Here is a 23758-nt window from a genome sequence, read left to right as displayed (position 1 = left end):
TGAACTTGGTCAGTTGTGGAGGAGATTCTGAAAGACAGGATTACCAGCTTTTGATAGACAGGGGCTGAATATAAATAAACAGCTGCATTTGTGTATGGGAAATTGTGTCTCATGAATCTGATAGTTTTTTTGAAGAGGTCACCAAGAGAATCGATGAGGGCAGGACAGTGAACATTGTCTACATAGACTTTAGCATGGCCTTTGATAAGGCCCCGCATAGTAGGTTAGTCTGCAAGGTTTGATCACAAGGAATCCAAGGTGAGCAAGCCAATTGGATTCAAAATTGGCTTGGAGGAAGGGGTTGATTGGCAGTTGTGGAGGGTTGTTCTGATTGGAGATCTGTGACCAGGGATGTGCCCTAATGGTGGAGCCACTGTCATTTGTTATCTACCTGATCAATTTAGATGACAATGTATTGAACATTGTTAGAAATTTGCAGAGGAGACCAACATTGGTGGGATCGTAGATGGTGAGGAAGGATATTTAAGTTTATAATTGGATCCAGATTAATTGGGAAGGTGGGCCAAAAAAATGACAAATGGAATTTGGTCTTTTCAAGTGTGATGTGTTGCACTTTGGTATGTCAAACCAGGGCAGGACGTGCATAGTAAATGGAGCCCTGGAGAGTGTTGTAGAACAGAGAACTCTAAGAGTACAGGTGCATGGTTCTTTGAAAATGGCAATTCTGATGGACAGGGTAGACAATAGACAATAGACAATAGGTGCAGGAGTAGGCCATTCAGCCCTTCGAGCCAGCACCGCCATTCAATGCGATCATGGCTGATCACTCTCAATCAGTACCCCGTTCCTGCCTTCTCCCCATACCCCCTCACTCCGCTATCCTTAAGAGCTCTATCCAGCTCTCTCTTGAAAGCATCCAACGAACTGGCCTCCACTGCCTTCTGAGGCAGAGAATTCCACACCTTCACCACCCTCTGACTGAAAAAGTTCTTCCTCATCTCCGTTCTAAATGGCCTACCCCTTATTCTCAAACTGTGGCCCCTTGTTCTGGACTCCCCCAACATTGGGAACATGTTATCTGCCTCTAATGTGTCCAATCCCCTAATTATCTTATATGTTTCAATAAGATCCCCCCTCATCCTTCTAAATTCCAGTGTATACAAGCCCAATCGCTCCAGCCTTTCAACATACGACAGTCCCGCCATTCCGGGAATTAACCTAGTGAACCTACGCTGCACGCCCTCCATAGCAAGAATATCCTTCCTCAAATTTGGAGACCAAAACTGCACACAGTACTCCAGGTGCGGTCTCACCAGGGCCCGGTACAACTGTAGAAGGACCTCTTTGCTCCTATACTCAACTCCTCTTGTTACGAAGGCCAACATTCCATTGGCTTTCTTCACTGCCTGCTGAACCTGCATGCTTCCTTTCATTGACTGATGCACTAGGACACCCAGATCCGTAGTGAAGAAGGCTTGATTTCAATGGGAAGGGTATGGAGTGCAAAAGTTGGTACATCATGATGCAGCTGTAGAAGTCAGTGATGAGACCACAGTTAGAGTGCTGTGAATGCAGTTATTGCCATCCAGTTCTAGGAAGAATACCATTACGTTGGAAAGGGTGCCAAAGAGATTCACCAGGATATGGGCTTGACTTATCGGGAGAGGTTGGATAGGCTGGGATTTTTTTCTTTGCCTGAAGGAGGCAGAGGGGTGACTTTATTGAGATGTACAAGATCACAAGGAGCATGGAACACAGTTGTCTTCCAAGGATAGAGTATTCTAAAGTAAGAGGGAATAGGCTTAAGGAGAGAGGCGAGAGATTTTAGAGGTGACTCTGGGGACAACTTTTTCACTCAGAAGGTAGTCTGCATATGGAATGAGCTGCCAGAGGAAGGTACAGAAACAGGTACAGTTATGACTTTCTAAGAACATTTGGATGGATAGATGGATAGGAAGGGTTTAGATGGATATGGGACTAGCCCAGAATGACAACTTGGTCAGTATGAACAAGGTGGGCTGAATGACCTCTTCTGCGTGGTATCAACTATGACTGCATAACTCTTCAATAAATTGAATCTGTTTATTTCTATTGTTTGCAACATGGGTGAAATTGATTCTTCTGTGGCTTTATTTTGAGAGTTTCCTGGAATTATCCCAACAAAATGTGATCTTTACTCTTTCCAGATAAGCTTCTGCAGGAGCAACACTTTGGTATGAACAATTTTGCTTCCAGCGCAGAAATCCAGTCGGCTTTTGAATCAGTTGAGGCGCCATTTGTTGACGGCAAACCCTATCGGCCTTTTCAAGTTAAGACTCTGCCATCCATCACTGACGTACAAGGTACGTGATGCAAGGTAGTTTGCAGAGTAGCTGGGTATTTATTGAAAGACCATACTGTGTGAGATAAATGAAATTGGAGAAGTCTTTCACAGAGGCAATATTCTTTCATCTACAGGATTGTAATTTTTCAAGATATCAGCACTCTAGTGTCGATGTTTCCCACATTGTTGGGTAACTGGGGAAAACAATCTGCTTCGTCAGAATCTGATGCCCCTATGCTATGAACTTTGAGGTAGAAGATTCACCTTTGCAGAATTCTCAAATCACTCTGCAAAAAATTTGAGATGTGGAATAAATCGCACTGCCATAGAGTGTATGTGGGGGGAAAATAAATAAATACAGTAAACTTTGCTATTACAGACCTCTTTATAATGGAGTTTGGTTATAGAACACAGGCTGCTAGTTACACTGCGGAGCCTATTGAAACTAATAAGGCATTGAATTTGACAAGCAATCACTTGGGTCGACACTTAACTGTGTTAAACAATATAAAAGCAGCCTTTAGTTAAAAAACATTTTTTAATAACAACAGTGACAAAAATACATTTTAGCTGTTAAAAAGAACTTTGCATTTGAAATCAGCAATAAAGAACACTATGGAACGTTATAATAAGGTTTTACTGCAAAAAAATTAAACCCACACTTCTTGATACAAGCGCAGATGACATTGTTGTAGGTTACAGAAAATCAGAATATGAACTGCTTCCTAAGAGTATGTCACACTCCCGTAACAGGATATTGTCTGAAATATTTATACCAAAAAAATTGCCACCAACTTTTAAGTTGCCATATTCACAAAATGCTGGAGTAACTCAGCAGGTCAGGCAGCATCTCGGGAGAGGAGGAATGGGTGAAATTTCGGGTCGAGACCCTTCTTCAGACTGATGTCGGGGGTGGGACAAAGGAAGGATATAGGTGGAGACAGGAAGATAGAGGGAGATCTAGGAAGGAGGAGGGGAAGGGAGGGACAGAGGAGCTATCTGAAGTTGGAGAAGTCGACGTTCATACCACCGGGCCGCAAACTGCCCAGGCGAAATATGAGGTGCTGCTCCTCCAATTTCCGGCGGGCCTCACTATGGCACTGGAGGAGGCCCATGACAGAGAGGTCAGACTGGGAATGGGAGGGGGAGTTAAAGTGCTGGGCCACCGGGAGATCAGTTGCGTTAATGCGGACCGAGCGCAGGTGTTCAGCGAAGCGATCGCCGAGCCTGCGCTTGGTTTCGCCGATATAAATAAGTTGACATCTAGAGCAGCGGATGCAATAGATGAGGTTGGAGGAGGTGCAGGTGAACCTCTGTCTCACCTGGAAAGACTTTGGGTCCTTTGATGGAGTTGAGGGGGGAGGTGAAGGGACAGGTGTTGCATCTCGTGCGGTTGCAAGGGAAAGTGCCCGGGGTTAGGGTGGTTTAGGTAGGAAGGGACGAGTGGACCAGGGAGTTGCGGAGGGAACGGTCTCTGCGGAACGCAGAGAGGGGAGGGGATGGGAAGATATGGCCAGTGGTGGGGTCCTGTTGTAGGTGACGGAAATGTTGGTGGATGATATGTTGGATCCGCTGGCTGGTGGGGTGGAAGGTGAGAACGAGGGGGATCCTGTCCTTGTTGCGAGTGGGGGGAGGAGGGATAAATAAATTTCTACCAGCATCTGCAGTTATTTTCTTATACTTTAAGTTGCCATATTTAGTTTGAATAATAAATAAAGTATATCAGGTCAAATCCTTGCCAGATTCAACCACTGCTTATATCATGATAAGGAATGCAACAAATCAAGTCCTTTCAAAATACAAAGTTCATATGGAGTCTTGTCATTCTTCCTAAAACATCTATTAATCTTGGGTTTCCTTCCCATGTTCCTCCCACTGGTAACATTCTTTTATTTGTTTTAGTCACAATCACAGATGTACGTAAAATACAGGAGATTTATTCCATACTGCAATTGTTACAAAGTTGTTATATTCTGTGTGTGCCCATGTGTGTCCATGTATTGATTCAATAAAGGTTAACTGTAAGTTCACGTGTGAATGTTAACAAACTAGCTGGAGCTAGACAAGCAGTAGAGGGTTGATGATCCATTACACCTGCCTATTATTGTACCTGTGTCAGCTTTCCAAATTGGCTTCTGCATTTGAATGAGGGTTTCTTGATCTCTGGAGATAAACCCATTTATATATGAGGGAGCTGAGGTATTCTGTAATGCATTTTGACATATGACCATTACCCCTAAAACTCTGATTTCATAGCCATAGAAACATAGAAAAATAGGTGCAGAAGTAGGCCATGCGGTCCTTCGAGCCAGGCTAAAATCAGCATCCCGTTCCTGCTTTTTCCCCATATCCCTTGATTTCTTTAGCCCTAAGAGCTAAATCTAACTCTCTCTTGAAAACATCCAGTGAATTGGCCTTCACTGCCTTCTGTTGCAGAGAATTCCACAGATTCACAACTTCTGGGTGAATAAGTTTTTCCCCATCTCAGTCCTAAATGGCCTACCCCTTATTCTTAAACTGTGACCCCTGGTTCTGGACTCCCCCAACATCGCAAACATTTTTCCGGCATCTAGCCTGTCCATTCCTTTAAGAATTTTATATGTTTGTAAATTCCAGTGAATACAAGCCCAGTCGACCCATTCTTCCATCATATGTCAGTCCTGCCATCCCGGGAATTAACCTGGTGAACCTACACACTCCCTTAATAGCAAGAATGTCCATCCTCAAATTAGGAGACCAAAACTGCACACAATACTCCAGGTGCTGTCGCACCAAGGCCCTGTACATAGTCAGTTGATAAGATGATAATCCTTTTGGCTATAAGGTCTAAAATGAAATATTTTAGCAGTTTGTATATCTGTCAAAACATCACTGCATGGTTTATCACTGAATTTGTTATTCAATAAAGCCTGGAGAAATGTAAGGGTCATGCTCCCCCCATGAAATGCCTAGTCTTAAATCAAAGTCCTCTTGGGATTTAATATTTGGAACCACAAATCAACTTCAACTGGTTCTCGAGAAACCATGAGGCTGAACACTTATTGCCCCCAAAATTTCTTTCTTCAATATTAAACTAAATCATCAGTGAAAATGTTTGTGAAATGTACTTACAGATGTTTGTTCATTGATAATTAGAGGTTACTGTGAGGCACAGGCCCACATTAAGCTTTTAGTAGCAAATCAGGTGTTGTGAATTGAACATTTGTCTGTTGTAACTCAGATTTTTTTTCAATAGTTAGTGTTGACTGTCCAGTCATAAAGACCTTTGAATAAGGATGAAATGTGACATTTGTACTTTTTAACTGATTGAAACCACAACAAATAGCAACCACCCAAGCCCATCCCATTGTTTTTCTTCAGCACAGGCCAGCTGTGATCAAGGCCATCTTGAATTTATAGCGAGACACATTTTGTCACCGTGGCTCAACAACTCGCTATTTGACTTTAGATTAGTCAAAAAATTATAATTTATTGCTGACTAACTCTAATAATATAACTAACATCTTTTCCTAATCTAATGTTTTGGAATAACATACAATGACAGATATAGAGACCAATTTTGTCCAACTTTTATTTCTTGCTCTTTTCATTATTTGATTTCTTTTAACTTTGCTGCCAGGCACAGTGCCGGACTCATTGCCAGCAACTAAAAAAGGTTGGTTTAACTCTGTCCAACGTTACCTCTTCCACCCATTCTTCCTTCTCCTCATCTTCCCATCTGTCCTATCTAAACACACTCCCAGTTGCATACCATTTGTACGTGCTTGCCAAGTTTAGTATTTTAGCGTCACTTCCAGACATCGCTGACTTGCATGGCATCCAAGTTTATGCTGCTTTGAGGATGCTATGAATGAAGTGCATACTTGGAATGGGGTTGTTTGTATTTCTTGGATCTACAAAAAGTTGTAATTTTGAAAATTAAAATAAAATGGAATTGTGAATCTAACAAAATTATTTAGTTGGAGCATCAGTAATTAAATGTGATGAAGCATTTTGCTATTCCCATCAGCAATTGAGAGACCTAAAATATAGCTCCATCAAAGTGATCATTCCCTCCCTGTGTCGGTTCTATCTATCGAGCCTCACTGGGCGATCCCCCAAGAATATCCCCCCATAGCACTGTTGTTATCTCCTCCATAATCAAATTGGCAACCGCATCTCTATTAAACCTGTAGCATCTATAAGTTGGAACATTGAGCTGCCAGTCCTGCCCTTCTCTCAGCCATGTTTCTCAGTCCTCCCAGCAATTCCATGCCCTGAGATTCTGCCTTACCTGGCAAGCCTCTAGCAATGAAGTCAATATAGCTTAATCACTATTTCCTCTCTCTCTTTGCCGTATACTTGCCTGTCCTGTCTGCTCTCTTTGACTACAGTATTTGCCCCCAACTTCTCATCTGCCTCCTTTCTGCCCTAGGACCCTCCCCTCCTGCCAGCCTAGTTTCAACCTTCTGAGTAAAACCAGCCAAATTCCCTCTGAGGATATTGATTCCCCTCTAGTTCAGTGCATCCCGTCACTCCCGTGCAGGTCACACCTGTCCTAGAAGAGGTCCCAATGATCCAGCAATCTGAACATCTGCCCCAGCTGCTGAGCCACACATTCATCCATTCATCCATATGCTTCCATTCCTGGCCTCACTTACGCACGGCACTCGGAGTAATCCAGAGACTTCCACCCTCAAGGTCCTGCTTTTTTCTAACTCTATATTCACTTTAGGACCTCATCCTACCTAAGTCGTTCGTACATCTCTTTCCAGCTTTCTCCCCTCTACCCCATCAGTCTTAAAATAGAGCCCCAACCTAAAACCTTGACAGTCCATTTCCCTCCACAGATACTGCCTGGCCTGCTGAGTTTCTCCAAAGTTTTGTGTTTTGATTTGTCTGTTGTCTGTAGCCAAACATTTTTGCTTTTATTTTATATTCCTGCCCTTTTTTTAGAGCCATATCCTCCCAATAGAAACATATAATTAACTCAATGTAAATGGAATTTGTAGCATTTCCCAAAATCGTTATGGTAGCTATTACAGGTTTAAGTGCGAGTCTCCAAAGCTGTCAGACAGCGACTGAGATGAATGTTGACCAGGCACCACTGAATTAAAATGTATAAATATATTGCAATGTTTTAAACATTCATTTCATAACTGATAAATACTATTTAGTTGTCTGTCACAATGAGTTGGTCTGTGTACATGTAACAAGGCTATCTGTAATCTGCACAGGTTCTGGGATGATGGACCCTGGTGGGCTGGTGCCTGATGAAAATGCAGCTGGCAGTGATGAGAATGCCATTAATGAGAATGTGGTATGGAACAACTCATTACAATGTGTCGTCTGTCCTTGTGAGCTTGAGGTGTTATCTGCATGAAAATAGAAAGAAATACACATCCTAAAATTAAAATAGAAAATGCTGCAAGAGTTTAACCGGTGGACAGCAGGTGTGAAAAGACAAACTGAGCTAATGTTTTGCATTGAAGACCTTTGGTCAGAAATTAGAAAGAGATAAAAACAATTTAGGGGATAGAACAAAGTGACCATCACTCCAGGATTGCTGTTGGGAAAGTTAATGGGGGGATAATGTTAGACAGAGAAAATATAAAATGAGGGCATATAGGAAATGAGAATAGCGAGGAATAGAGATTGCAAGATATTGGGCTGTAGGACGTAGCCAGCAATTCATGTTGTGAACATGGACCTGCAGAAAGGGCCAGCATTACACTTGGCTTACCTTTAGCACCAATGGCCACTTCTGATGCAGCAAATTCAAAGCTGAGTCTGGAAGGCTGCAACGGCCTCGACAGAGGATGAGATACAATGTTGTAGGAAGGAACTGCAGATGCTCATTTAAATCGACGATAGAAACAAAATGTTGCAGTAACTCAGCGGGACAGGCAGCATCTCTGGATAGAAGGAATGGGTCACGTTTCGGGTCAAGACTGAAGAAGGGTCTCAACCTGAAATGTCACCCATTCCTTCTATCCAGAGATGCTGCCTGTCCCGCTGAGTTACTCCAGCATTTTGTGTTTATCTGAGGATGAGATACAGTTCCTCAGGATTATGGTGGGCCTCATCACAGTGCAGGAAGCTACGGGCAGATAGATCAAACTGGAGTAGAATGGGACTTCGCGGTCACCATGCCACTCAGTGCAGGCACTCTTCAAAACAATGTGCAATGTAGGAGTGTGGGGTAGCAACACTGACTGCAATGCACCCGCATGGACGGGTGGAGGTGAATTGCTACTGCACTACTACAATTAGGGTCCCTGGATGGTGGAAGTAAAAGGGTAAACATTGCATTTCCAATGGTTTCACAGCTAAGTGCTGTAAGAAGTGGCGGTTATTGTGCATGAAAGAGTGAGCTAGCTGGTCACCAAGGGGAAAGTTGCTTCAGACTGGTGAATAGGATGAGGATGGGTGGAATCACACTGACGGTGGTAGTAAATGAAAGAATGCCCATTGCTTGCTGAGGTGGCTGGAGTGGTTTCTCTGCCCCGGAGGTAGTGAGAGCAGATGTGTGAGAGAGAGCTGAAATGCAGTCAAGGATGCTGTCAGCTCCAGTAAAGGGGGAGCCTCAGTAGAGGATAAAAGAAAACTCTTCAGGCACCTTTGTGGAAGGTCTCGTCGCACAAGGGTGCGGAAGGGTGCTATAGGAAGGGGCAGGATGGAAGGAAGTATAGTCAATATAGCTGTGAAAATCTGTAGAGTTTTGTTATGACTTTTAAATAACACTTGGATAGTTGCATGGATAAGGAAGGTTTGGAGAGATATGGGTGACACCCAGGCAAATTAGGACTACATTGGTTAGGCACTTGGTCAGCATGGATGAGTTCAGCTAAAGAACCTGTTTCTGCACTGTAAAACAATATGACATAAGGCAATGAGCAGGAGTACAAATTTATCTTGCAGACTGCAGAGAAATCACTGTTCTGCTCATATTAGAACAACAATTTGTTATGTATTAACAACCTAGATTTTGCAAAGCATAATTTCAAACTCCCCCTCTCCTTTTTCCCATCCTTTCTTCCCCGTGCCGTGCTTGGATATGCATCGTTTCTCCCATTAGCGTAGCCATCTTTCTCCTTCCCCACTGTCCCCATCTCCTTCCACCTATATCCCTTCCCCTGGCCTCACATTTCACAGATCGCCTTATCTCAGGCCTTTTCGTTCCTTTTCATCTCTAGACAAAGGCAAGGGATAAACAGGAAATAAAAGGCTGTGAAACATAGAAACATAGAAAATAGGTTCAGGAAGAGGCCATTCGGCTCTTCGAGCCAGCACCGCCATTCATTGTGATCATGACTGATCGTCCCCAATCAATACCCCGTGCCTGCCTTCTCCCCATATCCCTTGATTCCACTAGCCCCGAGAGCTCTCTCTAACTCTCTCTTAAATCCATCCAGTGATTTGGCTTCCACTGCCCTCTGTGGCAGAGAATTCCACAAATTCACAACCCTCTGGGTGAAACCTTTTTTCTCACCTCAGTTTTAAATGGCCTCCCCTTTATTCTAAGACGGTGGCCCCTGGTTCTGGACTCGCCCAACATTGGGAACATTTTTCCTGCATCTAGCTTGTCCAGTCCTTTTATAATTTTATATGTTTCTGTAAGATTCCCTCTCATCCTTCTAAACTCCAGTGAATACAAGCCTAGTCTTTTTAATCTTTCCTCATATGTCAGTCCCGCCATCCCAGGGATCAATCTCGTGAACCTACGCTGCACTGCCTCAATTACAAGGATGTACTTCCTCAAATTAGGAGACCAAAACTGTACACAATACTCCAGATGTGGTCTTACCAGGGCCCTGTACAACTGCAGAAGAACCTCTTTACTCCTATACTGAAATCCTCTTGTTATGAAGGCCAACATTCCATTAGCTTTCTTCACTGCCTGCCGTACCTGCACGCCAACTTTCAGTGACTGGTGTACAAGGACACCCAGGTCTCACTGGACCTCCCCACTTACCTAACCTAACTCCATTGAGATAATAATCTGCCTCCTTGTTTTTGCCGCCAAAGTGGATAACCTCACATTTATCTATATTATACTGCATCTGCCACGCATCTGCCCACTCACTCAACCTGTCCAGGTCACCCTGCAACCTCCGAACATCCTCTTCACAGTTTACACTGCCACCCAGCTTTGTGTCATCCGCAAACTTGCTAGTGTTGCTTCTAATTTCCTCTTCCAAATCATTAATATAAATGGTAAACAGTTGTGGCCCCAACACCGAACCTTGTGGCACTCCACTCGCCACTGCCTGCCATTCTGAAAAGGACCCGTTTACTCCTACTCTTTGCTTCCTGTCTGCCAACCAATTTTCTATCCATGTCAACAATTTTAGTCACCAATCTCCCATGCGGGACCTTATCAAAGGCTTTCTGAAAGTCTAGATACACTACATCCACTGGCTCCCCTTCATCCATTTTACTTGTCACGTCCTCAAAAAATTCCAGAAGATTAGTCAAGCATGATTTCCCTTTCATAAATCCATGCTGACTTGGACTTATCCTTTTACTGCTATCGAAATGCACCATTATTACCTCTTTAATAATTGATTCCAGCATCTTTCCCACCACCGATGTCAGGCTAACTGGTCTGTAATTCCCCGTTTTCTCTCTCGCTCCTTTCTTGAAAAGTGGGATAACATTAGCTATCCTCCAATCCACAGGAACTGATCCCGAATCTATGAAACATTGGAAAATGATCACCAATGCATCCACTATTTCTAGAGCCACCTCCATGAGGACCCTGTGACGCAGACCATCAGGCCCAGGGGATTTATCATCCTTCAGTCCCATCAGTCTACCCAATACTATTTCTCGCCTAATGAAAATTTCTTTCAGTTCCTCTACCCCCCCCCCCCCCCAGATCCTCTGTCCTCCAGTACATCTGGGAGATTGTTTGTGTCTTCCTTAGTGAAGACAGATCCGAAGTACCTGTTCAACTCTTCTGCCATTTCCTTGTTACCCATAATAATTTCACCTGTGTCTGCCTTCAGGGGACCCACATTTGACTTTGCTACTCTTTTTTTCTCAACATATCTAAAGAAGTTTTTACTGTCCTTCTTTATATTCCTGGCCAGCTTCCCCTCGTACTTCATCTTTTCAGCCCGTATTGCCCATTTTGTTACCTTCTGTTGTCCTATGAAAGTTTCCCAATCCTCTGGCTTCCGGCTACTCTTTGCTCTGTTATACATCTTTTCTTTTAGTTTTATTCCATCCCTAACTTCCCTAGTCAGCCACGGTTGCCTCCAACTCCTGCCAACAACCCCTCCCACCTGAGTTCCATCACTTGCCAGGCCTTGCCTGCTCCACCTCTCTTCCAGCTTCCTCCCCTCAACTACAATCAGTTGGAAGAAGTGTTCCAGCCCGAATCGCCATCTCCAGAAATGTTGCCTGACCCGCTGAGTTACTCCAGCACTTTGTGTTTTAGGGCAAATGCTAATATGGCTGGTCTGCTGAAATAACTAGGCAGGTGAAATTCAACAATGTGAACTGTGAATGACACAATTCAGCAGGAAAATTGAGAAGAGGCAAATAAACTATATGACACTATCTGAAATAGATAGAACTGTGTGTGAATGTAAACGTATTGCAGAGTAGTAAGATGAGTTGTGGTGATGCTTTTAAAAACCCTTTGGAATGCTTGAATCTGCCACAGAAATGTTTAATGTATTGTGATAAGATCTATAATTCACTGACTGAAAGTGGGTTTGAAGTAGATTCAATAATAACTTTCAAAATGAAATTGGATAATTCATTGAAAATTGGAAAATTTGCCACTTTGGTGAAAAGGCAGGGCTGTATGATTGAATGTGAAAGCTCTTTCAGAGGACCAATGTTAACTCGGAACAATCTAGAGTGATGATGTGGCTGAGGGAGCCCAATGTTTCCTATTCATGTTTGCTGATGAGCACAACTAAGTGGAATGATGAGTAAACATAGAAACATAGAAAATAGGTGCAGGAGTAGGCCATTCGGCCCTTCGAGCCTGCACCGCCATTCAATATGATCATGGCTGATCATCCAGCTCAGTAACCCGTACCTGCCTTCTCTCCATACCCCCTGATCCCTTTAGCAAAAAGGGCCCCATCTGACTCCCTCTTAAATATAGCCAATGAACTGGCCTCAACTACCTTCTGTGGCAGAGAATTCCACAGTCTCACCACTCTCTGTGTGAAGAAATGTTTTCTCATCTCGGTCCTAAAAGACTTCCTCCTTATCCTTAAGCTGTGACCCCTGGTTCTGGACTCCCCCAACATCGGGAACAATCTTCCCGCATCTAGCCTCTCCAACCCCTTAAGAATTTTATATGTTTCTATAAGATCCCCCCTCAGTCTTCTAAATTCCAGCGAGTACAAGCCTAGTCTATCCAGTCTTTCTTCATATGAAAGTCCCGCCATCCCAGGGATCAATCTAGTGAACCTTCTCTGTACTCCCTCTAAGGCAAGAACGTCTTTCCTCAGATTAGGAGACCAAAACTGCACACAATACTCCAGGTGCGGTCTCACCAAGGCCCTGTACAACTGCAGTAGAACCTCCCTGCTCCTAAACTCAAATCCTCTTGCTATTAATGCCAACATACCATTCGCTTTCTTCACTGCCTGCTGCACCTGCACGCTTGCTTTCAATGACTGGTGCACCATGACACCCAGGTCACGTTGCATATCCCCTTCTCCTAATCGTTCACCATTCAGGTAATACTCAGCTTTCCTGTTCTTGCCGCCAAAGTGGATAACCTCACATTTGTCCACATTATATTGCATCTACCACGCATTTGCCCACTCGCTTAATCTATCCAAGTCACTCTGCAGCCTCCTAGCATCCTCCTCGCAGCTAACACTGCCACCCAGCTTCGTGTCATCCGCAAACTTAGAGATGTTGCATTCAATTCCCTCGTCCAAATCATTAATATACACTGTAAATAACTGGGGTCCCAGCACTGAGCCTTGCGGTACCCCACTAGTCACTGCCTGCCATTCCGAAAAGGACCCGTTTATTGCTACTCTTTGCTTCCTGTCCGCCAACCAATTTTCTATCCACCTCAACACTGAACCCTCAATACCGTGTGCTTTAAGTTTGTACACCAATCTCCTATGTGGGACCTTGTCGAAGGCCTTCTGAAAGTCCAGATATAACACATCGACTGGTTCTCCCTTATCCACTCTACTAGTTACATCCTCGAAAAGTTCTATAAGATTCGTCAGACATGATTTGCCTTTTGTAAATCCATGCTGACTTTGTCCGATGATTTCACCACTTTCCAAATGTGATGCTATCACATCTTTAATAACTGACTCTAGCATTTTCCCCACTACCGATGTTAGGCTAACTGGTCTATAATTCCCCGTTTTCTCTCTCCCTCCCTTTTTAAAAAGTGGGGTTACATTAGCTACTCTCCAGTCCTCAGGAACTACTCCAGAATCTAAGGAGTTTTGAAAAATTATCACTAATGCATCCACTATTTCTGAGGCTACTTCCTTAAGCACTCTGGGATGCAGCCTATCTGGCCCTGGGGATTTATCTGCCTTTAATCCATTTAATTTACCTAACACCGCTTCCCGACTAACCTGGATTTCCCTCAATTCCTCCATCTCATTCGACCCCCGGTCCCCCGCTATTTCCGGCAGACGGTTTATGTCTTCCTTAGTGAAGACAGAACCAAAGTATTTGTTCCCTATGATCAATTCACCTGTTTCCGACTGCAAGGGACCTACATGTGTCTTAACTAATCTTTTTCTCTTCACATATCTATAAAAGCTTTTGCAGTCAGATTTTATGTTCCTTGCCAGTTTTCTCCTCATAATCTATTTTCCCTTTCCTAATTAAGCCCTTTGTCCTCCTCTGCTGGACTCTGAATTTCTCCCAGTCCTCTGGTATGCTACTTTTTCTGGCTAATCTGTATGCTTCATCTTTTGTTTTAATACTACCCTTGATTTCCCTTGTTAGCCACGGACGCACTACCTTTCCTGGTTTGTTTTTGATACAACAGAGCTTTATTTGTCATTCGATACCAAGGTACCGAACGAAACTACATAGCAGTCACACAAAAAAGAAAAAGAACACAAGACACATGACCCCAACACAAACATCCATCACAGTGACTCCAAACACCCCCTCACTGTGATGGAGGCAACAAAACTTCCACTCTCTTCCCCACGCCCACGGACAGACAGCTCGTCCCCGACCGACCCGCACAGTCCCCGCAAGGGGATGGCCCGTGACCGAACCGCACCGGGCGCAGAAACGTCTCGCGGCCGAGCCGGGCGATGGAAGGCCCTGCGGCCGAGCCGCACCGGGTGCTGAAACGTCCCGTGACCGAGCCGGGCGATGGAAGGCCCCGCGTCCGAGCCGTGCGCAGCTAAGTCCCGCGGCCGAGCCGCGCCGGGCGATGTTGGGTCCCGCGGCCGCGCCGGGCGATGGAAGGCCCCGCGGCCGAGCCGCACCGGGCGATGTTAAGTCCAGCGGCCGAGCCGCACCGGGCGATGTTAGGTCCCGCGGCCGAGCCGCACCGGGCACTGTTAAGTCCAGCGGCCGAGCCGCACCGGGCGATGTTAGGTCCCGCGGCCGAGCCGCACCGGCCGATTTTAGGTCTCGCGGCCGAGCCGCACCGGGCGATGGAAGGCCCCGCGGCCAAGCCGCACCGGGCACTGTTAAGTCCAGCGGCCGAGCCGCACCGGGCGATGTTAGGTCCCGCGGCCGAGCCGCACCGGGCGACGGAAGGCCCCGCGGCCTTTTGCCAAACTGGGATGAACACTTGTTGTAGTTCATCCATGCGACCTTTAAATGCCTTCCATTGCATGTCCACCGTCAACCCTTTCAGCATCAATTGCCAGTCTATCTTGGACAATTCACGCCTCATACCCTCAAAGTTACTCTTCTTTAAGTTCAGAACACTTGTTTCTGTATTGACTTTGTCACTCTCCATCCTAATGAAGAACTCCACCATATTATGATGACTCTTGCCCAAGGGGCCTCGCACAACAAGACTGCTAACTAACCCTTCCTCATTACTCAATACCCAGTCTAGAATGGCCTGCTCTCTCGTTGGTTCCTCGACATGTTGGTTTAGAAAACCATCTCGCAAACATTCCAAGAAATCCTCTTCCTCAGCACCCCTGCCAGTTTGGTTCACCCAATCTATATGTAGATTGAAGTCACCCATTATAACTGCTGCACCTTTGGTGCATGCATTTCTAATTTCCTGCTTGATGCCATCCCCAACCTCACTACTGCTGTTAGGTGGCCTGTACACAACTCCCACTAGCGTTTTCTGCCCCTTAGTGTTTCGCAGCTCTACCCATATCGATTCCACATCCTCCGAGCTAATGTCCTTCCTTTCCATTGCGTTAATCTCCTGTCTAACCAGCAACTCTACCCCACCTCCTTTTCCTTTCTGTCTATCCCGCCTGAATATAGAATATCCCTGGATGTTGAGCTCCCAGCCTTGGTCACCCTGGAGCCATGTCTCCGTAATCCCAACTATATCATAATCATTAATAACTATCTCCACATTTAATTCATCCACCTTATTCCGAATACTCCTTGCATTGAGACACAACGCCTTCAGGCTTGTTTTTATAACACTCTTGCCCCTTATATAATTATGTTGCAAAGTGGTCCTTTTTGATCTTTGCCCTGGATCTGTCTGCCTGCCACTTTTACTTTTCACCTTGTTACCTATTGTTTCTACCCTCACTTTATACCCCTCTGTCTCTCTGCTCTTGTTCCCATCCCCCTGCCATATTAGTTTAAATCCTCCCCGACAGCACTAGCAAACACTCCCCCAAGGACATTGGTTCCATTCCAGCCCAGGTGCAGACCGTCCTGTTTGTACTGGTCCCACCTCCCCCAGAACTGGTTCCAATGTCCTAGAAATTTGAATCCCTCCCCCTTGCACCATTTTTCAAGCCACGTATTCATCTGTAATATCCTCCTATTTCTACTCTGACTAGCACGTGGCACTGGTAGTAATCCAGAGATTATTACCTTTGAGGTCCTACTTTTAAGTTTATCTCCTAAGTAGAGACAAGGATGTAAAGAAGTGACAGAAACAGCCAAGTGAGTGGGTGAGAATATGGAAACTGGAATAAAATGTGAGGTTATTCACTTTGAGCACAAATAAAGTTTAATATTTCATGAATTAATATGCTGATGTTCAAAGGGACCTAGTTGTCAGGGAGGTATCTGGCAGGGTAACTATCCTTTCGGCGCACTGAGTCCGTGCCAATCATCAACAATCCTTTTACATTAATCCATTTTATTCGTCCCAGTTTCTCAACAACTCTCACCAGATTCCACCACTCATACATGTAGGGAGCAATTGATGCCGCCCAGTTTAACTACCAATAATAATAATAATAATAATGCATTACATTTATATAGCACTTTTCTAAACACTCAAAGACGCTTTACAAGGTTTACTAAAACATAAAAGAAAATAAATAGATAAATAAGTAAACGAAGAGAAAAGGAAAAAGAAGGTGAGGTAACGGTCAGTGATTGAAGGCACATGTCTTTGGGACGTGTGTGAAATGGTGAACCCAGAGGAAACCCACCCAGTCACAGATAGAACATGCAAACTCCACACAGGCAGAATCCAAGGTTGGGATGAACTAGGGTGCCTGGCGCTCTGCGGCAATGACTTTACTAACTGTGCCTCTGTGCTCCTTGTATTTAGGCCACAGAAAGTGGATATCTTGCTGCAGCAAGTAATCATGAATTATGTTAACCTTTATTTCAAGAGGATTTGATGCATCCATAAAGAAGTCCTACCTCAGTTATTTAAGGCCTTGCTGAAGTCACACCAGGAGTATAGTTTTGGTGGTCTTCCACTGAGAAAGTGCAGTTGATTCTCCAGACTGCTTCCAGGAATGGCAAGTTTACAGGCTGAGGAGAGATTGAGTAGATTGGGCCTGTAGTCTCTAGAGTTTAGAAACATGATGGCTAATCTCATTGAAACTTCCATGTTTCACACAAATCATCACAATATGGATGCAATGCAGAATTTCCCCCAAAACAAGAGTCCAGAGCCAGGGTCACAGAATCACAATTAAGGAGTAGGCCATTTAGATTTGGATAAGAAGACATTTCTTCATGCAGAGAGTGGTGAATGTTTGGAATTTTCTAACTTTGAAGGACTATGGAAGCTCAGTCATTAATGATAAAGATAATTACCGTTATTTTATTATTTTAATGAATGCTTATTTTTGCTATCCACTTTGCTGCTGTAACACTGCAAATTTCCCCGTCGTGGGACGAATAAAGTACTTATTATTATTATTAAGTTGATTTCTGGACATTAAGGGACATAGGAATGGTGCTGGGATGAAGGATTAGCCACCATCTTGAAGTGTCACTGAGCTGGTTTGAGCTGGCCTAGTTCTGACCTGAGTGGCTTCCATTGCTGTATTCTGCGAGATAGTGATGATGGCCCATCCCTCGAGGCTCTCGGTCTCCTGTCCATCTCTCCTTCCCCCTGTTTGCCTTCAGTAATATTCTGCCATCACAAAACCTCTGAAGCTTCTGTGCTTTTCATAAGTGAACGTGGATCTGTATCTCCCCCAGAAAGCAATTTGTAGAAGTGGATGGTGGATATAATTTGTAAATGTACGTAACTTTGACAAGTCAGCCTTAAGGGCTTTGAAATGAGTTGGCAAAACACACAGAGAACTGCAAGAATTGAGGTTGAGAGTGGACTCCGTGACCGATTTCTTTTCATCTTCAAAGGAAAGGATAACAAAATGGAAAATGCAAACGCTGATTTTAATTTCTGCTCGTTCCCCATGCAGGTGATTGACGAGAGCTTTGATGTGAAAGAAATGATTTTCAATGCAGAGCGAGTGAGTGGAGAGGAGAACAACATGGTACGGGCACTCTCTCTCAATGCAAGCTTGGGTCTGACACACTCACAAATGGATGCTCCATTTCACCTTCAGAGTCAGCATTTGTACTTTCCTCGCAAAGCCTTATCATATGATCAGATTATCTTGAGCTTTACAAACCAATAATTTCAGTACGGCAATAGTTTTAAAAACATAATTTCAGTATGGCAATAGCATACATTCCTGCCTGCGGCATTTGTGACTTAAAGTAAAAGTAAAGAGATTTTGCCCATAAGATTGTAATCAAATCATTTAGTTTATTTAGTTTGCCATTTTCCCAGAATTGCATCCTTCCAAATATCTTTAATTATTTTTATGTTTGCTCTTTAACCCTCGTGCCAAAAGCACTGCATTTCTGTTAGCAAAGCCATGACCTAGTTTGGCGGAGGCTGCGTTAACGTGGGGCCATGGTCTGGTTACAAATGCTTGTCTTTTTCCAGGACACTGACGACCCCCTGCCAGACAACTTCAGTTTAAGCGGCAGTGCTCTGATCGGCCTGTTGGTCATCGCGGTTGCCGTGGCCATGATCATTGTCATCAGTTTAGTGATGCTGCGCAAGAGGCAGTATGGTACCATCAGCCATGGTATTGTAGAGGTGAGTGCATTAAATAAGCCTTTAATGTGTTGGGAAGTGTTTACTGCAGGTGGTGCAATGCAGTTGATTTCTTTTGCCACTCTGAGTTTGTTGCTCTATTTGCTACCACCACCAATGTCGGGATGCGTAACATGTACACAGTTCATAATGTTCTTCACAGACCCCACACCGGCTTCGGAGTAGCTATACAGTAACAGGCGTTTCATTTTCCATGGTGTGCACATGTTAGTTTTAGTTTAAGAATATATTGATTTATTCACAAAATGCTGGAGTAACTCAGCAGGTCAGGCAGCATCTCGGGAGAGAAGGAATGGGTGACGTTTCGGGTCGAGACCCTTCTTCAGACTGATGTCAGGGGGGCGGGACAAAGGAAGGATATAGGTGGAGACAGGAAGATAGAGGGAGATTTGGGAAGGAGGAGGGGAAGGGAGGGACAGAGGAACTATCTAAAGTGGGTCAAGATGTGGTCGTAGTGTTAGTTTTAGTTACTGCCTACATTACATCTTTATCCAAGGAGAGATTTATTGCTCCTTTCCAGCAGAATGAGGTGTGCAGGGCTTTTACCCTGCAATGCTCAATCAATGGTGCTTTATTTTGTCATATCTGCACAGTGAAATTCTTTTTGCATATATTATATGTGTAGGCGCTGCCATGTTTTGGCGCCATTTCCAAAGTCCGGTTGGCCTGCCCCTCTGTACTGGAGCTGTTCCCGCAAACCGATGTCCACTCACTGAAGATAGTCAGTGAACGCACTAAACTCTGCACAGCCAGGTGTAAATATTATCAACTTCACTGGCACTGCTCTACATCCTGACCCCTAGTGAGTGGCAATGCTCTCAATTCAACTTCCCTCTCCTCATCTTGGGGTTTTAGTTAAACCTGTGTGTTGTACTCGAGTGGTACAGCCTGCCACACTGAGAATAGTGCCACCAGGAACAGAATCCACACTGGCACATACCACTTCTGAACACTGGCACATATCACTTCTGAACACTGGCACATACACTTCTGAACATGTCATTGCATAACTCAGGGCAAAATGAAGATGTAGCAGTAATAATGTATCACCTTAAGATGTGTTGCCTCATTCGAGTACTGACAACTGCCATATCACAAACTTGCCTTCCTTTATTGCTGAGCAAGATTTTGATCTTAATTCTAGGCAGTACATGGCTGCAAAGGTATGTAATTGCAACAAATTTAAATCGAATAAGTTGGATGTAGTCATCTTTATCAAATTTGCTTCTAATAGTACAACACTGACTAATCCCAGTGGTCATGGCTCGGGAACAGTGATATCCCAATGCATATTGACATTACCAAAGGGGAGATGCTGGCAGTCTTGAGCCACAGAAAGGTGGGTCGATCCCTAGGGCCTGACCAAGTGACCTAGGGCATTGTGGGAAGTAAGTGAAGGTGCCCTCGGAGAGATTTCAGAGGCACAAGAGACTGCAGGTATTGGAATCTGTAGCAAAAAAAGGTGCTGGAGGAACAGCAGGCCAGGCAGCATCTGTGGAGGGAGACTTGAGAGTTGAGTGGGGAGAATGGGGATAGAACTAGCAAGCAATAGGTGAGGAAGGGTGGATTGGCAGATTATTGTCAGGGAGGGAATGGTGGGGACTAAGGAAAACAAAAGACTGCAGTTTGTGGAATCAGAAGGGAAAGAGTGGAACTAGGTGAGGATGGGAACAATAGAGTGGGGGGAAGTAATGGGTTGGGGAAGGTGGAGATTCAGTGGGTGGAGAGGGTGAGAAAGAAACAAGGCGATGCTCAGCATGGCTTTGCATGGGAAATAGGGTCCAATGAAGTAGTTTTTGGAGGAGGTGGCCAAGAGTATTGATGAGAACAGGTCAGTGCGCATTTCATGGACTCCAGCAAGGCCTTGGACAAGGCCCCACATGGTGGGCTGGTGTGGAAGGTTAGACCGCATGCGATCCAGGTGAGCTAGCCCATTAGATACAATATTGGCTTGGTAGTAGGTCAGAGGATGGTAGCGGAGATTGAAGGCCAGTGATTAGTGATGTGCCGCAGGAGATTGGTGCTGGGTCCACTGTTTTTTTAATCTTACATAGTAATGCTTTAGATGGTATAGGTAACATGAATGGTAAGTTTGCAGATGATACCAATATTGGTGGTTTCGTGGAAAGTGAAGAAGGTTGTCTAAAATGACAACGCCATCTATATCAACTGGGAAAGTTTGTTATGGAATTGCAGATGGAATTTAACTCGGACAAGTGTGAAGTGATGCATTTAAATAAGAGAAGATTTCCCTGTGAATGACAGGGTCATGGTGAGTGTTTTACAATGGAGAGACAAGAGGTGAAGATGCACAGTTCCCTCAGAGTGGCAATACAGGTAGACAGGGCGGTGAAGAAGGACACTTGCTTCATCGAGCAGGCCATTGAGTACAAGACCTGTGCAAGAAGCTTGAACTACACCTGGAATATACTGTGTTGGAAGGAACTGCCAAAGGATCAACTGCCAAGGTTCTTCGTACCGAAGATCGACATAAAACGCTGGAATAACTCAGTGGGTCTGGCAGCATCTTTGGAGAAATTGAATAGTCTTTAGTCAGAGGGTGGTGAATCTGTGGAATTCATTGCCACTGGCGGCTGTCAAAGCCAAGTCAATGGATATTTTTAAAGATTGATAGATTCTTGATTAGTACGGGTGTCGGGGGTTATGGGATGAAGGCAGGAGAATGGGCTTAAGTGGGAAAGATAGATCACCCATGATTGAATGGCGGAGTGGACGTTATGGGCCGAATTGCCTAATTCTGCTCCTAGAACTTATGAATAGGCAATGTTTCGGGTCGTAACCCTTATTCGGACGGAGAGATGGCCAGAACATAACAGGGCCGGCACAGATGACCTCAGGAAGGGTGGAGTTCATAATGGCCCATTGTTGACTGGGGAAGATGTGCTAACGACAGGGATACAAGGATGTCAACAGTGAAACTCAAGGATGAATAGGGTGGGGAAGGGGTAGAGAGGGGAGGGGGGAAGAATGCAGGAGTTACTTGAAATTAGAAAAATCAAGGTTCATACTGCTGGGTTGTAAGCTGCCCTAGCCGAATATGAGGTGCTGTTCCTCCAATTTATCTGCGGCCTCACTGTCCTATTTCTCAAGAGACGCTGCCTGACCCGCTGAGTTACTCCAGCATGTAGTATCTTCCTGGATAATATTGTACATTTCTGGTTGTGACACTATAGGAAGGATGGGATTAAGCTGGACAAGGTGTAAAAACCACTCACAAAATTGTTGAGGGGCTGGAGGACTTGAACTGTAAGGAGTCTGAAGAAGGGTCTCAACCCGAAACGTCACCCATTCCTTCTCTCCTGAGATGCTGCCTGACCTGCTGAGTTACTCCAGCATTTTGTGAATAAATACCTTCGATTTGTACCAGCATCCGCAGTTATTTTCTTATATGAACTGTAAGGAGACAATGGAACTCTTTTCCCTGGAGTAAAGAAGGCTAACCTTGAACCTAAACCTAAATACATCCTTGTGTTAAAAACTATTTTTCCCAGAGCTAAATTAAAATTAAAAGCGTGCTTTGATCTTGATAAGTATTGAGACTCTTCTGAATTTTTTTGGAACTGAACTAAATGATTTGGTTAACATTGTAAATGCATACATGGATGGTGCTTGGATTTTAGTCATTTCACCGTTCACCAATAATTATTGTCAACTTTTGTTTTTTCCTGAATTCAGCGATGAGATTTTGAAGAGAGGGAGACAGATGAAGGGAAAGGGTGAGGGAACTTTGCACAATTTTTAAAGCCGTGCTTTGATTTTTACAGGTTGACCCCATGTTGACCCCAGAGGAACGACACCTGAACAAGATGCAAAACCATGGGTATGAAAACCCCACCTACAAGTACTTGGAGCAGATGCAGATCTAATACTGGGCCAAACGCAGCAAGCTCAGCCAATCTTCCAACTACTGATTCGTAACATTAGAGGTCTGCATTTCACACACAAGATTTTGAGTGTAAAACTCTTCCTACTGTAGATTGTAAGATTCCCATTCTTTTAAATGGGTTTGAAATGTACTACGCAATATATATGATGTATAATCTTAAAATCTATTACATGATGAGAATTACAATGATATAGTTGTTTCCTTTTAAAAATTATTTTAAATGTTTTATTTTGTGTGTCACAAAGATCTATAAATAGAGGCTGTAGATTTCTACTTAATGGAGTACCGTATATGAAGAGGATTTTCATACTGATTTATCTCATGGAATCAATAGGACTTTCTGCTGTAAACTACGTTTAAATGGTTAGCACTGTAATCGGCAGGTGAAACTGGGAGGTGAGGATTCCATTTCTCATTGTGTGTCTGTGTGTTAGTGAAGTAGTGTGGCAGTCTAGGCATTTAATGAGGTTCTGGTAACCTGTGGTTCGTCCCCCCTGCACATTCTTCTATTATCTTGTCAGACTATGCACATTTTTCAGTTGTACCACTGTGTTAGTTTTAATCTGCAAGGTAACTGAATGCAAACTCATCAATAAACACTACTTCCACAAACAGCTACTCTTTTTGATGACTGTTCATTAAAGACTGGTTCTGCTCCACTGATGGTGGAGAACCTGCATCAAAGAAAGGGGAGTCAGCTGGCCAGGCAGTGTCTGTGGAGAGAAGTGGACAATTGATGTTTTGGGTCCAGACCCTCTCCACTGATATCTCCTACAAACCCACAGCTGCCAAGACTGCACCTCAGCCCACTGTGTCTCTGCATCTCTTTCTCTGTTTCTCCCTCTCCACCTTGTGCCTCCACAATGACTTGCATAGTGATGAATAGCTTCTCTTCCCAACTGCAACATCTGGATATTTTAGGGTTCAGCAGAGAAAGAATAAAAAGCACATGAGGGGAAAAAATGAGAGAAAACATGTTAATATCAATTCAAAAACTAAGAGTCTCAATGGAGATAAAAGCAGGAAGAACACAGCCAGGATTTGTGTGGGATCTCTGGTGAATTAATAACCGAGAAAT

At 44.2% G+C, this 23758-nt stretch overlaps 1 protein-coding gene across 3 annotated transcripts in view; it reads left to right on the top strand.

Moving 5' to 3' along the window:
* Positions 1-23294, top strand: part of aplp2 (amyloid beta (A4) precursor-like protein 2) — a 129702-nt gene extending 106408 nt beyond the window's left edge. For 2 of the 3 annotated variants that reach the window (XM_078426841.1, XM_078426842.1), the window contains exons 12-17: positions 2148-2303; positions 5904-5939; positions 7501-7583; positions 18067-18141; positions 18600-18755; positions 22559-23294. In XM_078426841.1, the coding sequence (XP_078282967.1) occupies positions 2148-2303; positions 5904-5939; positions 7501-7583; positions 18067-18141; positions 18600-18755; positions 22559-22660 (608 nt within the window). In that variant the 3' untranslated portion in view covers positions 22661-23294. The remainder of the gene's footprint in view (positions 1-2147; positions 2304-5903; positions 5940-7500; positions 7584-18066; positions 18142-18599; positions 18756-22558) is intronic. The other variant, XM_078426843.1, reaches the window with a different exon arrangement.
* The last annotated feature ends 464 nt before the right edge of the window (positions 23295-23758 follow it).

Source organism: Rhinoraja longicauda, chromosome 32 (genome assembly GCF_053455715.1).
Source record: "Rhinoraja longicauda isolate Sanriku21f chromosome 32, sRhiLon1.1, whole genome shotgun sequence".
NCBI classification, from domain to species: domain Eukaryota; kingdom Metazoa; phylum Chordata; class Chondrichthyes; order Rajiformes; family Arhynchobatidae; genus Rhinoraja; species Rhinoraja longicauda.
Note: the sequence above shows the minus strand (reverse complement) of the source record. Positions and strands in the feature narration are given on the sequence as shown.